This window comes from Miniopterus natalensis, chromosome 7 (genome assembly GCF_054644295.1).
Source record: "Miniopterus natalensis isolate mMinNat1 chromosome 7, mMinNat1.hap1, whole genome shotgun sequence".
Lineage (NCBI taxonomy): Eukaryota > Metazoa > Chordata > Mammalia > Chiroptera > Miniopteridae > Miniopterus > Miniopterus natalensis.
The window spans coordinates 4,999,926-5,015,841 of record NC_142087.1 but is presented as its reverse complement, the minus strand read 5'-3'; the positions used below and the strand labels follow the sequence as shown (position 1 = coordinate 5,015,841).

At 50.1% G+C, this 15,916-nt stretch overlaps 1 protein-coding gene across 1 annotated transcript in view; it reads right to left on the bottom strand.

Annotated features, from left to right (window-relative positions):
* Positions 1-15,916, bottom strand: part of ZNF335 (zinc finger protein 335) — a 20,267-nt gene extending 4,351 nt beyond the window's left edge. The window contains exons 1-17 of the mRNA XM_016204825.2: positions 15,259-15,916; positions 13,670-13,910; positions 12,771-12,848; positions 12,216-12,521; positions 11,985-12,119; positions 10,955-11,101; positions 9,036-9,288; positions 8,775-8,952; positions 7,672-7,784; positions 6,431-6,449; positions 6,206-6,322; positions 6,044-6,120; positions 5,804-5,964; positions 4,791-5,023; positions 3,520-3,613; positions 3,300-3,394; positions 544-803 (exon numbers count right to left, since the gene is read on the bottom strand). Of these exons, the coding sequence (XP_016060311.2) occupies positions 544-803; positions 3,300-3,394; positions 3,520-3,613; positions 4,791-5,023; positions 5,804-5,964; positions 6,044-6,120; positions 6,206-6,322; positions 6,431-6,449; positions 7,672-7,784; positions 8,775-8,952; positions 9,036-9,288; positions 10,955-11,101; positions 11,985-12,119; positions 12,216-12,521; positions 12,771-12,848; positions 13,670-13,910; positions 15,259-15,459 (2,708 nt within the window). The 5' untranslated portion in view covers positions 15,460-15,916. The remainder of the gene's footprint in view (positions 1-543; positions 804-3,299; positions 3,395-3,519; positions 3,614-4,790; positions 5,024-5,803; positions 5,965-6,043; positions 6,121-6,205; positions 6,323-6,430; positions 6,450-7,671; positions 7,785-8,774; positions 8,953-9,035; positions 9,289-10,954; positions 11,102-11,984; positions 12,120-12,215; positions 12,522-12,770; positions 12,849-13,669; positions 13,911-15,258) is intronic.

Genomic DNA, 15,916 nt, shown 5'->3' with positions numbered 1-15,916 from the left:
TTGGTACTTGGATTCAGGGCGTCCTCAGACTGCCCAGGGGTTTGGTCAACATAAAATACATTTCTGCCCAAAATTTGCTCAAGTGTGGAGGAAGCCGAGAGCAGATGCCAGGCCTCCAATGCCACCAACAAACCCCAGTTCCAAAGGTCAGAACTGGAAAACACCTTCAGGTATCATCCAGAACAAAGCACATGGGCTTTAGAACCAAAGGGAGCAGGGCTAAAATCCTCACCTATATGGCTAACCTTAGGAGAGTTATTTAACCTCCTTAGCCTGTTTCCTCATTTGTAAAATGAGGGAAACGTGGACCTCCTGGGAATGGTTTAGGTGAGCTCACAAATGTCAAGTGCCTGGAACATCTAAGTGTTCAAAAGACAGTAGCTTTTGACCTGAGAAGGATACAACTCCTCTATGGTCCAAACCCTTTATATGTATTAGGATTTTTACCTCCCGACAACTATGCCTGGATGGGAAGGGTCCTTCTGACTCCCTGCAGCATGATTACAACTGGCTGAAGGGAGCCTTGCGGGCGGCAGGCCTTACCTGTAGGGTGTGCCAGGAGCTGATGTCCCCTCTTCCATAGGGGGTGCTGTGATGACACTGTAGCCAGCCCCACCAAATGGAGTGGGTGCCAGGGTGATCTGCTGTAGGTCAGGGGGGCCTAGCTGGCTCTCGGCTGCCACACCGCCCCCTGGCTCTGCCACATGGAGGGTTACCACTTGTGGAGTGGTACTCACTGGGGAGGGCTGCCCACCAGGGGATGCTAACTGTGCTTCCGCATCCTCTGACTTCACCACAGCCACCTGCAACGGCACCAGTGTGCATTTTGAGCAGGGTCTATGACAAAGGAGCTGGTGTTTAAGGCTCTTCTCTATCTCAAGGACTCAAAGCTCACCCAAGCTCTGGCCAGACCCAGTGCTGCCAGCCCTTATTTGCACAACTCCAACTGTGTGTTCTTTCCAAAACACAGCTTGGCTTTCCAGATCCCGTTCAGCTACTGGAAATAAACTTAACAAGAACAGGGTAGAGCAATACTACCCCCTAGGGGCACTGGGCAATGTCTGGAGACATTTTTTTGGTTGTTAGAATTGGGAGCGGGGTGCAACCGGCATCTAGCAAGTAGAGGTCAGGGATGCTGCTAAACATCCTAGGATGCACAGAACAGCTCCACAACAAAGAATTATCTGGCGCAAAGTGCCAAGGTTGAGAAATCTTGGAGTAGAGGGACAAATGGCAAAACATTTAAGAAAAAAAAAGAGTGCGACCTCAGATCTTACTCCAAAGCCTGCTTCAAATGGATTAAAGACTAAATGTAATAATAAAACTCTACATACATGAAGAAAAAATGTGGATAACTTTTTATATCCTTGGGTAGGAAGATTTTTCTAATCATGACAGAAATATGCCACAACCTACAACACAACAAACCATAAAATGAAATCAGAAAACAAAGAAATTGGGGAGAGGAGTTGATTGGGATTTAACAATTCATATGAGAGAGAAAAGGTGGACTTTTTATATAAAGAGCTCTTGCAAAGCAATAATAAAAAGGACTAATTTAAAAGATGATACAGGACACACAGGTACGTCAGAGAAGAAATAAAATGGTCTATGAACATACAGAAAGAAGTTCAATCTCATTTATGATCACAAAATTATAAATTATGATCATGAAATATGCTTCTATTACATTGAAGAAATTTATAAAGACTGATGATACCCAGTGTCAGCAAGGGTGTAGAGAAACACTCTCTAGTGGTGGTCCTATAAACTGGCATATATTTTTATGAGGCTTCATACCTTCAGACCCACCAATTCTACTTTTAGGAGGTTTTTTTGTTATTTTTTTAAATAAAAAAATGTCTATGATCACCTGAAAATATATGTGCACTAAAGCACTGCCTTGAGTTAATGAAAAACGAAACAACCCAACCAGTGAAGGACTAACGAAGTAAACGTTATGACATCTGATGGAAGGATATGGAGATGTGATGTGGAGATGTTGGGAAGATCTGCATGTACCCACCAGGCTGAGCCCCCCACACTGCTGAGTGAAGAAAAGACAGGTTGTTGATGAGATGACATCCCACTTTTTAAGAAACAAAACGTCTGTCAGTGTGCCCATGAATAAAACTTGAGACATGCTTATTAACCTGCTAACAGTGGTCATCTAAGGGAAGGGAGGAATGTTAAAGACTTTCACCTTATATATAGAACATAATGTTCATTTTGTTTTTTACAAGCATATACTTTTGTAATAAAAAATGCATGATACTGGCACAAGAAGAGAAGACAGGTCAGAATGTGTGGGAATCTAGAGAATGATAAAGGGGACATTTCCAACCACTAGGAAGATTATTCGATATACTGCACTGGACAACTTTGGAAAAAATATTAAGTTAGTCTCCTAGCTTTTTGCATACACCAAAAATAAGCTGGAGTGAAAATTTAAGTGTAAAAAATAAAACCCTAAGAAGTAAGTACAAATGAATGTTTATATAGTCTTGGGGGGTGAAGGAGGCCTTTCCAGGGATGATACTAAAGGCAAAACGATTAAAGACTGATACGTTTAAGTATCTAAAAATGTAAAACTTTTCTACACCTCCAAACACCATAAGTTAAATCTTATGAAGATTTCCAGATCCAACACCAGGCTCCCTCTTCCATGGAGTTTTGTCCCAGCCCCCAGCAGCCTGTTACTGCTCCAAGTTCTTGAAATTTATCACCTCAAAAATATACATCTTTTCGAAAGGCTGGGAGACAGGAGGCACACACAAACTTCTCTGTCTTAGAGAAGTGCAGGGAGGTACAGGAGGAGAGGAGATGGGGGTGAAGGTGAACCTGGAGCTGGATGGAAGAATAAGAAGTAAAGATGAACTTGGGAGAGGGTGTGGGCTTGAGATGCACAGGCAAGAGAGAGGTCTGAGCTAGAGAAAGCCTTGGAGTTCCTCAGGCTGCAGGAGGTGTCATGAATGAGGACATTAAGCTAGATGGAAAGCTAGTCTAGACCCATAGGCACAGGCTGGCCACAGAGCTAGGAAAGCATGAGAAGCAGTGCTCACTGCTCAGCATTGCAGAGGTTGCTAGCGATTCTGGAGAGTGAAGTGGGAGATCCTCTGACCTCCCTGACCTCCTGAAGCCTCCCTGGCACAGCTGGTGCCCCTCCTGTGCCTGTCCCCACTGGGTGTCAGTGTATCTGTCTCACCCACTAACTGGGAGCTCCCCAAGGGTGGGGCATGTCTGCTTCGTTGCTCTCCTCTCCTCCCAGTGTTCACTGAAGAGGTCCCCAGGTAGCTCACCTGCAGGGCGGCAGCCCCCAGCTCCCTCTGAGCACTCATGTTCAGCAGCAGATCCAAAGCTGTCTGTGTGGCCATGGCAGTAGACTCCTCAGCTCCTGGGTTGGGTGGGACCTGAGACTTAGAAAGGGCTGGAAAAATGGCACCCAATGCCCTCCCCCTCCTCCAGCACAAGCCCTACCCTTCCCCAGCACCCTGGCTCCCACCCTTCCTCAGAGATCACCTTGCTGGTAGATGATGGTGGCACCACCCAGGGTGTCAGAACAGAGCAGTGGGGGAGTCTCAGGTGACTGGAAAGGTGCTGCCTCTGGGGGGACCTGCAGGGTGGGGATATGGCCAACCCTGAGAGGGCAGCTCAGATTCAAGTGCCAAGCACATACTATGTATTGGGCACTTCATATATGTTGGCTTGTTTCATCTTCACAACCACTTTTAAAGGCATTTACCAGCTCAATGCTACAGATGAACTGGCTGAGGCTCAGAGAGGTGAAGTATCTGGCTTAAGATCTCAAAGCCAGTAAATAGAAGAACTGGGACTTGAACACAAGACTGATTCCAGAGCCTGTGTTCTATCAGCACATCGTGACAGTCCATCTTTTGGCGGGGAAGTGAAGAGGAAACGTGCTCAGCTACAGGACTATATTTCTTAGCCTCTCTTATAGTTAGGTAAAGTGTGGTCATATGGCTGAGCAGGAGCTTCTGGTAAAGTTCACAAGGAAGATACGTGGATAGATGGCAGACATCCTTTTTGCCTTTCCCCCATCCTTTCCTCCTGCTTTGTGCCTAGGATGTGGCTAGGAAGGCTGGAGCTCCTACAGCTATACTGAACCATGAGCAACCACAAAGATGGAAGTGGTATCCCTAAGAGGGCTGGCAAAAAATACAGAGAGAACTTGGTCCCTGATGACTGGCCATGGAGCTGCCACACCAGCGCTGAACTGCTGACGTTTAGACTTTCTTTATATGGGAAAATAATAAACTATTATCACAGTTAAGCTATTGATATTTCCACTCTCTATTACTAGCACTGGAAAGCTACCCCTACTCTGAGTTTAGGGCTGGCATGTCTGTGACCTCAGCTGCGTTTTTTTAATTTAAAAAAATTTTTTTAATCCTCATCTGAGGGTATTTTTTCCATTGCTTTTCAGAGAGAGTGGAAGGAAGGGAGAAAGAGAAACATCGATGTGAGAGAGAAACATCAATCGGTTGCCTCCAGTTCACTCGCCAACCAGGGCCAGGGATGGAGCCTGCAACTGAGGTATGTGCCCTTGGCCAGAATTGAACCTGGGACCCTTCAGTCCACGGGCCAACGCTTTAACCACTGAGACAAACCAGTCAGGGCACCTCAGCTGCTCTTTACCACGATCCAGAGAGGCAGGGATCACTTTGTTGCACCCAATGTGCAAATGAGGATGCTGGAAGAGGTCACATCACACTGTCATCCTGGCACATGCCCCAGCCCTTTCTGTCTGCTGCCTGCTTGGCTGAGCTTACCTCAGCAGGTCCTGGGGGGCTGGGGGGTGGCCCAGGGGCTGCACTGTGCTGCTGCTTCAGCTCCTCAATCTGTTGCAGAGAGAAAAAGGGGCGACGACGGGAGGGGGGCTCCTCGGGGTGGCGTCGCCCCCATTCCTCAAAGCTGCTTGCATGTCGGCACCGTACGTGCAGGCGTAGATTCTTCTTGTGCCGTGTGCTGAAGTGGCAGTACTCACAAGCAAAGGGTTTGGCCCCTGTAGGCACATGTGGGGGGATGCTCGTGCCTGCTCACCCCCTCACCTGCCCTCTCAGAGAAGCCTTCCATGACCCCAAGGACTTCTCCAAGTGATTCACTCCCAGTGATTCCTTCCTGAGCTCAGGCAAACACACGTGCTGTCCATGGTGGTGGGCCAGGACAGAAGCGAACCAGGTCCACCCTCTGCACTCACAGCCTTCTTGCCAATGCCTACTTCCAAGGTCACATGACCACACACTCCTCTTGTGAATAACAGCCCCCAGGTAGACAGGAATCTGGTGAAGGGAGCCCCTGGCTTCCTTTCTCTAATCTCCCCTAGTGTGCCTGACAGACAGCTGGATACCAAGGAGAAGAAAAAACCAACTGTTGTTGCATGCCTTCCATGGGGCAAGCATAGACTGATGCTGTTTCTGCTGCTTCATCTCCTGAGGGCAGAGCCTATTTAAGTCCCATCTCTAGCCCAGTGCCCAGCACAGATAGGGCTCAGGGAACAAATGGAACTCATTTTTATAACCACCATACAGTAGTTCTATTCCCCCATTTCACAGCTAAGGAAGGCTCAGAGAGGGAAAATGACTGGCCCAGGGCCACCCTGAGAGCAGTAGGCTGAGCTAGAACTGGAGCTGAGATTAGAGTGGCTCCTGCAGAGAGGATTCCCTTTACAACTGAAGGGTTCCAGCTGCTCCTGTGGCTGCAGGGGAGGAGGAGGTCAGAGCTGAGGCTCTGACTGGGAGCAAGGGTGAGGTTAGGGCTGACAGGGAGGAGTGGCTGGCCTGACCTGTGTGCTTGACGGCCACGTGAGACAGGAGGAAGTCCTCTCGGAAGGTACGGTAGGGGCAAAAGCTGCATTTGAAGGGCTTATCGCTGACATGGGACAGCTGGTGGTTCAGCAGTGCCTTCTTGTCCTCACAAACAAACTCGCAAAACTCGCACTTGAATCTGGCGGTGGTCAGAGGGAGGACAGTTCAGCGGTGGGGTGGGGATTGCTCCAGCCTCAGGGACCTCTCAAGGGACATACCTGCGGTTGGCGACAGCCTGGATATGGGTGAGCAGGTGCATCTTGAAGGTGTAGCGCTTCTTAAAAGACTTTCCACACTGTAAGGGGTAGGCTGAGTTGGGTGATGGATGACCCAGGGAGGCTTCCTGTCCCCACCCCCACCCAGCCCTTGGCCCCACCTACCTTGTCACACATGTGGGGCTTCTCAGTACTGTGTGTCTTCATGTGTTGTGTGAGTCTCTTCTGCATCGGGTAGACACGGCCACACACGGGACAGGGGAAGGAGCTCAGCTTTGGGGTCTGGAGAGGGATGAGAAGGAGCCAGATGAAGAGACCTCACTTCCCGGCCCCATTCCCACAAGCAGCCCTCAAGCTGGTTCCCTTCCCAGGCCAGGGCCCCAGACTTACAGGATCTGGCCTCTTCTTCCTGGGGGAAAAAGGCATGGGAATTAGAACATCACTTCTCCAAGCCCATTCAAGCCCCTGAGACCCAGTCTCAGCCCTGAGTGTCCCTACTCTCCACCCAAGCCCCTTTCTCTTAGAGTTTGCTGGGGAAAATGCTGAGAGTACTATAAATAAGTTGTGCACTTCACTACATTTGGGAATGGTGTATTCTTTCTCTCAGTCACAAAATACATTTGCATTTTAAAGACTCTGAGAAGTCCCACAGGAAAAAATACTGTTGTACTAGTGGTTCAACCTGATGTCCCCAACATTATTTGGACATAGAAACCCCCTTTCCTTTTTACTTTAGGAAAACCTGTAAGCACCTTGGAGAAATGGCTTTCCCATAAACACAGTCTGAGATCTGAGGACTTACAAGAACTTTTACATCATCATATGTGGCCCAACAGTTGGATTTTTGCATCACAGCCCCACTTGCTGACCACTGAGTCAGCCCACTGCTGAAAAATCCAGTTGCCACCACTGATCAAAAAACAAATGATGTAAGATGTGTAACCTGTTGACTTGATACATTTATATATGGCAATATGAGAAAAGAAAACCAATAATGTAATTTTACGATCTTGCTTCCCTAGTCTTTTGCAAGTCTTTTGTTCATACTGAGGACTATGTTCTTTGATTTGCAAAGCATATATGAATAAAATTCTCTTTTAATTTCTTTTGGAATTTTTGTTAACAGATCCACCTAGTGGATCCCTGTATCCAACCTTTGCTCACTGCTCCTCCTTCCTGTGGAGCTAACTCGTTCCTGAAGCTGCAGATCTAATTTTAGTTCAGCGAGCTATCACTAAGCTCCTAAGGCTTTTTGTTTTGCCACATACTTGTCCGAAGTCTGCTCTCTCAGTGCCATGAAAGATGAGTGTGGACCAGGAGTCTGGAAATCTTTAGATCATTTACTGGAGCCCCTTTAGGTATACAATTTCCTCTAATCCCCTCAACAATGACAGTTCCCATTCTACAGATGGGAAACTAAAGCTTGTAGCAGGGAAGAGACTAAGTAAGGGACCTCAAGGTCCTGCTACTGCTCTATTTGAGCCAAGTGATCTAGGATAAATCGTCTTCTCTTTCCAATGTCTGTAATGTGTTGTGAATGGGCCTGGCCCTGAGCAGATACTAATTGGAACCATGGTTATCCTGGGCTCCCAGGTTCCCACCCTGTCCCCATCCCACCCACACCCACTGACCGGTCCCGGCTGTGCACGGCTGCATGCCGAATGACATCTTTCCTGTAGACGCTGGTGTAGGTGCATTCATCACACTTGTAGGGCTTACTGCCTACATGGTTGAACATGTGCTCCTGGGAAAGAGGCAAAAGGAGAGTGGGCGGGGGCTCAGACTCCCCTCCTGCCACACCTCACCTAGATTTGCTGTATGAGCAGGATCGCAGAATGAGGGAGTGTTGCCAGCATTGGGGCCTATGAGGGCTGGGGACTCACCCCAACAAACATAGCTGTGCTGCACCAGGCCCTGTCCCATTGACCATTTGATAGAGGAGGAAACTGAGGCTCAGAGTGAAGTGACTTGCTGAGGTCCCACAGTGACCTTATGAACTTGGAAGTTGAACCCAGGCAGCACAGCTCCACAGCCTACACCCTCCCCACTGCAAGATGGGATAGCCACCCCAGTCCCCCACCATTGAGGTTCCAGAGAACAACTTCCAGGTCACCGGTCCCTGTGTGAGGAAGCACTGTGTGCAGAAAGCACAGGGGCTGTGGCTATTTCTCCTTGAGGATCCCCCACCCCCAGTGATGGCCAACTTGCTGCCTTACTTTGGTCCAGCCAAATTACAGTTTCCTTGGTCAGTAAAATGGAACTATAGACACCTATAAGAGACCTCCTTGGGCGTGAAGATATGAAATGAGAGTGGCCTACAAGGCCTGGGTACTGGGCTCCTCTCATGAGACACATTACTGCCAACTGCTAGAAAACTTTAATGTACTGAATTAGATAAAACCAGCTTTACTGCCACCTGCTGGCGATGGTGGTGAACAAGCAGACCTATGATGTCCACTACACAAATAGCACCCCTGAAGATGCCACGCCGCTATAGTGTGTGTGACCTGCAAAACCAACCACGGGGGAAAACTACAACCCACTCATGGCAGCCCAGACATGCGCCAGGCAAAGCAGCAGGAGATGGTGCCCAGGAAGGCCCTGTTACCTCCAATTCCCTCTTGGCGCCACCAGTCGGCTTTTGCCTTCTCTCATCCAGCCTCCTTTTCCCTCCATGCCTTGTGCCTTCCCCTTCCCCTTCCCAGCTACTCTCCTTTCCAGCTGCAGCTCGCACCTTGAGTGAGGACCATCGGCGTGAGCGATAGCTGCACTGAAGGCACTTGAAGAGCTGGGGGTCTCCGGCTTCATGGGAGTTTACATGGAAGCGCAGGTCCTCGTGGGACAGGAAGCGGGAGCCACAGATGCGGCACAGGAAGGGCCTCAGAAGTGGTTTGGGTGACTTGTAATAATATCTGCCAGGAGGGTGTTGAGGAGAGGTCTGGCTGGGCTGGGGCCACCCGGCTGCCTCCCTGACCCTCATCTCTGTTCCACTTACTTGCGGTATTTCTTGCCTAGGAAGCGCCTGGAGGGTCGGCCACGGCGGCGAGGTGGGGTGTCGGGCTCCTCCTGGCAGGTGGGTGCTGCGTTCTCTGCATCTGATTGGCTTATATTAGGCTCCACTGGGACCCTATCGGTCTTGCCCAGGGCCACCAGGTGTCCTGGGCCTGAGGAGCTGGGTGCCTCAGGGTCCTGTAGCTCCGGAGGGCTCTGTCCATTCTGGGAACTCACTGGAGGCTCTCTTCCCACACCTGCCACAGACATGCCAGGTCACAAATCAGCCACAACACACCAGAACAGATGTGGACAGGTGTGACACAGGCCAGACAAAATATTTCCCCCACATATAGTCACAGTCCACCAATGGACATGTCAGGTCACAGCATAGATGCAGCCAGGTCGTGGTTAGAGGGCAGCACAGCGTGACTTAAATGTGCGTCTGGAGCAGCAGCCAGAAAGCTAGGGACCTCAGTCAGGAGACCTGCGTGATAAGTTCAGCTCTGCCACTGACTTGCTGTGTGTCCTTAGGCAAAGCTAGTCCTCCTTTGTGTCTCATTTTCCCCATTTGGAAATGAAGATGATAACTGCTGCTCTAGTGACCTCATGAGAACATTCTAGTCTGGGAAGCAACAGCAGCACTTTAACACTGGTTTCTCTAGGCAGGCTGTGTGGCTGGAGGGCAGATGAGAGTGTTATCTATTCAAGCACATCAATAATATCTCAATATAATGTTTTAAAAGTTAAAAATGATACAGACAGCCAGGCCAGGCGTGGCTCAGCAGTTGAGCATCAACCTAGGATCTAGGAGATCGGGGTTCAATTCCCAGTCAGGGCACATGCCCAGGTTGTGGGCTGCAGCCGATCAATGACTCTCTCATCATTGATGTTTCTATCTCTCTCTCCCTCTCCCTTCCTCTGTCTGAAATCAATAAAGATATATTAAAAAAAAAAAAAAAAGGTTACAGACAATGCTGGTAACATCCTGTTTCTTTTCTTTTTAAAGTAAATATTTATTTTTAAAATATATCTTTATTGATTTCAGAGAAGAAGAGAGAGAAAAACATCAATATTGAGAGCGGCGTCATTGATGGGCTGCCTCCTGCACGCCCCCGACTGGGGATCGAGCCCACAACCTGGGCATGTGCCCTGACTGGGAATCGAAAAGGGATATCCTGGATCCTAGGTTGATGCTCAACCGCTAAGCCACGCCTGGCCAGGCAACATCCTGTTTCTTGATTGGGGTGCTAGGTTATACAGATGTGTCCACCTTGTGAAACTGCACTGAGCTATGCACTTAAGACAGGTGTGCTTTTCCATCTCTGGAAAATCTAGGTAAAAAGTTATTTTAAAAAAGGAGACTAAAAAAATGAAACAATTCCCTCCAAACTGCATGTATAAAGACAGCTATCATCTGCCTTTTTGTGAATATTTATGCCTTAAAGCAATCCTAAAAGGCAGGTGCTATCACTTGCATTTATAAAAAGGGGATTCAAGAGGCAAAGTAACATGCTCCAGGTTACACGGCTAGTAAATGGCAGAGCTGGTATGAACGGCCACGAGGAGCCCCAGCCTATAATGCTCCAAGCCTGTGCTCCTTGGACAGTCTCAGGCCTCAGCTTTGTTCTTATTTCAGTAATAATACTTAAAACTTATCTTACTAGTTCAGCTATAAAGACTCAACCTCTCCTGTGCTGTGACAACTTACCATGTAACAGCCTTTCAATAAAGCTAATATATCGTTTCTTAACTCAGGGTTTCTCAAGCCTGGCCCAGAGAGATTTCCCCTTTACAAGGAGGCCAGCAGGCTACCCTGGCTTGAGACATGCTGCTCTGTACAGCACACTCAGTCCCCAGGACTCCACAGAAGCCAGCAGGGAAGGAGGCCATCCCTCGGCCCCACCCACGACCAAGTCTCACCATTTGGGAGGTCCGAGGTCTCCAGGCAAGGCAGCTTCCGGGGCCGGCCAGGTCTCCTTCTGGGTCTCAGTGTACTGGGAGTGGGGCGCTGGGGCCGTAGCTGTCGGCCCCGGGGCTCATCCTCAGCTGGATTGTAGTCGCTGTCCTCTGTGGGGACAGTGAGAGAAGGTGGGGATTCAGTGCTGGATCCACCCTTTCAGCCCTGATCCCTTGCCCCACTTCTCGAAGAGGCCCACTTCCCCATCCCTGTCCACTCTTCCTTCATGCCCACCAGTGATGCCTCCTCCAGACAGCCCTCCTGATGTCCCCATGGCTGACTGTGCACATCCCTTTCCAGGCTTCTGCAGTCCTTCCTCTGCATTTTTCCTGACACCTGCCATTGGCTTACGCAGCACCTTTATGTGAATTAGAAAAAGGCGCCCCTTCCTCAAGACACTTTATAGACACTGTTAGAAAACAGTTGAAATAAACATTCAAGTCTACAAACTCTATGACTGTGCAAGACACAAAGTCTATGACAACACAGAAGCCATTGGATGAATGTGGCTATTGAGCCCTTGAAATGTGCCTAGCCTAAACTGAGACAGACATAATTAAGTGTAAAATACACACTGGATTCCAAAAATTAGTATAAAAAAAAAAAGTAAAATAACTCCCTAACAATATTTTATAATGATTGCATGTTGAAATAATACACATATTGGGTAAACTATACAATTAAACTTAATTCCATCCTTTTAAAAAATATGGCTATAAAAAAGAAAAGTACATCTGTGGCTTGCATTCTATTTCTGTTGGACAAATGTGAATGTGGCCCTTAGCTGTGGTTGGTGCTTTTTCAGTGCACAGCCTGCACAACTGCATACAGAGGTCCTAATCCCAGTGCCCCAACTCTTCCATTTTTTACTGAAGGCACCTATGGCTGTTTCTGTGCCAATTCTTTTTACCTGGCTCTCTGTGAGGGCCAGAAAGAGCCCAGTATTTGTTGATGGGGGTGGAGGTAGTATGCCTGGGAGCCACAGTAGCCTACCCTCTAGGTCGTCAATGGCACCGGCATCTACAATATCATCATCATCTTCCTCCTCTGGTGCCTCTTCCTCTTGGGTCTTGGTCGAGGTACCCCATTTCCGTGGACGTCCCTTTTTACCAGCTGCTGCTGCTGCCACTTGTGGGAAGGGGGTAAGATAAGCTTCTGTGTCTGGCTCTCAGCACCCCATCCCCACCTATGCAGTCCCAGCCAGATAGGCTGCTATCAATGCACCTGGGCGGAAGTGCCGCTCCCGCATGTGGCGTAGTAGTGTGGCCTTGGTGCTGCTCCGGTACTGGCACATCTTGCACTTGAAATGCTGCACCACCACCACCTCCATCATGGCCTCCAGGCTCTGCAGGTCTGGCTCCTCAGTGCCAGAAGCCGGGGGAGGCTGTGCTGGGGAGCTGGACCCACCCTGTGCCTCCTCAGGTGGCTCCAGGCATGTAGATGTAGACGTGGGGCCGTCAGCCAGGGCCTCGATGGCTGCCAGGCTGTGGGCCAGGGTGGAACTGGACATTGGCGATGCTATGGGGGCACCTGGGGGTTGGTGAGGGAATCGGAGGGAAGGGAAGTGGAGGGGGAGGTTGGCCATGAGCTACAGCTGTCCCACTCAGGCAGGCCCAGGAATCCTAGAACCCAACTCCCTACCAGAGTAACAGTGGGGAAACTGAGGCCCAGAGCAGTGGATACTCTGTCAAGATCACACAGTGAGTTTGTTGCTGAGCCTTCCTCTCCTACTCTCATGTCCACTGCAGGGCTTCCTGGGTCTGGACCCTGGAGTCTTACCATCGTCTGGTCCCTGCAGGATCAGGTACCGTGTGGTCTCAGCCCCACCATCCTCAGCACTGGTCACAGTGATGCAGCCTAGTCAGAGATGTGGGGAGGGAATTTTCAGTTGACAATGACAATTGTCATTGCCCACTCATTCTGGCTCACCGGTGTGACTCTGAACCAGCTGCATCGCCCCACTGAACCTCGGATGCCTCTCCACTCCCCACCCACCCAGGGTAGGGCTATTGGGAAGTCTGGTTTGTGTGCCATGATGACCCACAGTCATACAGATGCCATGGCTACCCAAGCTGACCTGCCTATGACCACTAAACCTGGAGAGTTCCCCTCCTTCCTCTTCAAACTTCCCCAAGGTTAAGGTCCAGCTCCTGCACCAGTTTCTTAGGGTTGGCTTTCCAGACCATCCCAGGGTTTTTCCTTTACATGCATCATTAATAGCAGGTACAGTTTGGAAAACCATGAGCTCTGGAGTCAGACCATCTGAGCTCAAGGCCCAACAGTTGCTGGAGACAGTGGGTAAATTATTTTACATCCTCTGTGCCTCCGATTTCTCATTTACACTATGAGGATAAGAATAGCACCTACCTTTTGGGGTTCCTGGGAGGATTAATGAGCTATTGGATGTAAAGTGTTTAGAACAGACCTCAGTATAAAGTTAGGTGTTACTGTTTATTTATTGAGTGCTTATCATATGCCAGTCACTATGCTAAGAACTTGACTGTACTGGCACATTAAATCCTCACACCATTTGCCACTATGAGGTAGTTATCATCCCCATGTTATACATTTAGAGTGGGAGAGTTACTTTCCTCAGTTTTCACAAGCAGAGATGGTTCTACTGGACTCTGCAGGGAAATCCCAGGGGGCCGACTCTTGCCACCCTCTGCCTGACTTACTCTGGATGAGGTCGGGCCCGATGGTGGACTCAATAATCTTGTCGATGGCTGAGCCCAGGTCTGAGGAAGAAGCTGTGCAGTCGGACACCAGCATGTTGGGGTCTGGGAGTGCGCTGGAGTGCACGAGAGCTGGGGGGCCACCTGCCACCCCTGCCACTGGCCCATGGGACACAGAAGATGAATCAGGGAGGTAGCCATGGGGCAGGGGGTCCGTGCTTGAGCTGCTCTCAGATACCTCCTCCTGGGGGACAGGAAACAGGGAGAGAGGGAGTTTAGGAGCCAGGGATGGGGCAGGGCAGGCTGCCACCCTCTAGATAGAGCTTCTAGGCCCAAGGACATGGTGAGTGGAGACACCTATACCCTCGGCCCCATTGAGTACTAGTGAGAGAAGCCCTCCAGTTGCAGAGCTCCCTAAGAACAAGTCCCAGGGTACCTGGCTCTGGTCAGGTAAAGGCCCCATATCCCCTACACAACAGCCAGGTGTAGCTATTTTTGTTCCACTTTCGAATAAGCTATTCCCTCTGCCTGAAATGCTTCTCAGCATTACATCATGGCTAAATTTTCCCAGCTTTCTTCCCGCCATTTGGCTGGTACCTCTTCTTGGAAGCTGACCATGACCCAAAAGGCCAAATTAGGACTTCCCTTCAGTGCTGCAGTCGCCTGTGTTCCCACATCACAGCACTATTTACTGTGTAGTGTAACACCTCCCAGGTCTGGCTGTACCCTCCATAAGGGCTGGGACCACATTTGTCTTGTCCCTGCTGTATCTCCAGGATCCAATGCAAGCTGGGCACATGGTAGGTCCATCTCTGCTGAATTAATGAAACCCTGGACCCCAAAGTGGGGGCCATTGTTGTGCACCTCTATAATGTCTTGAAAATGATCACTGTCTTGCCCATAATAACAACAGTAATGGCTAATACTTGAGTGTTTATTATGTGCTGAGCACTGTTTTAATTGCTTTGCTCATATTAATTAATTTAATCCTTACAAAAACCCTATTGGGGCAGGTATGTTCATCATTCCCACTTTATAGGTGAGAAACCTGACAGCTACAAGTTGGGTAGCTTGCTCAAGAGCAAGGGTGCTAGGGAAGCGGCAGAGCCAGGAGGAGATGGTTTTACAAAGTGTTTCCAAGAGAATGCCTGGTGGGAGCTCACAACAGAGTATGCTCAGAAGCAGGTATTCCTACTCTGTTTTACAGACAGGAAGACTGAGGCTCAAAGAGGTACTCTGTGAATCAGAGGCAGAGGCAAGACTTGAACCAGGACACCTATCTCCCAAAATAGTGATGACAGTGGGTAGTGCAGTGGGTAAGACCACAGCCTAGATCTGAATCCTGGCCCTGTCAGCGCTCCGTGCCTCAGTTTCCTTTTCTGTAAGATGTAGAAAAAAGTGTTATTTGCTTTACAAGGTTTGAGGCTTAAATGAGAAAATCCATGTTAGGGGCTTGGCATGGCGCCTGACTCACGTTAAACAAAAAACAAATACTAGCTACTGGCCAGCCTTACTGGCTGCTTCCCCTTGGCTGCCAGGCGCTGCTGCCTGCGGTCCCCACCTCCACCCACTCCGGCCAGCACGGTCCATACCAGAGAGTTGCTGCCGCGGTCCGAGCTTTGCCCCACTTCCGAGTCGTCGGCCTCCGCCGGCCCCGGGGCTGCCGCTGCGTCGCTGCTGTCGGCGGACACCGCTTCTGAGGTGCCCACACCCAAGTCGCTCTCAGAGGGCTCCTCTGGCTGGCCAGGCCCAGGGGCCGCGTCACTACTGCTCTCCACCTCGTTTTCCTCCATGGGCTCGGGGGGCCGCCTGACAAGGGGGCGCAGGGTCTGGGGCCTTCACTCTGAGAGAAGAGGTGGCGGGTGCTGGTACAGGTGGGCCACCTTACTGGCGCCGGCAACCACGGCCCACCCAGCAACACCCGTGTGCCCATTTTGCTGACGAACAGACTGAGTCTCCGACGGGGTGAGGCTTTCGCGTGTGCAGAGAGGGGAGCTTCGGTAAAACGGGACCGAGAAGCCTTGCCCTTCAGGCCAGGGCCCTTCCCCATCCCCGGGAGTGTGGTCAATGGCCAGTATGACTCCTCTCTCCTCCCCTCCACGATTCCCTCACTGTGGTTCGCTGTAAGGGTCCCGTCAGGGCCCAGTGGTTCAGCCCTTCGGCATTCTGAGTACCCCTGGGTATACAGGGTCGGTGGTACAGCCCACAGGCCCCCTTGGTCAGTGGCTCGCTCCCCCTTCCCCTAGTTCC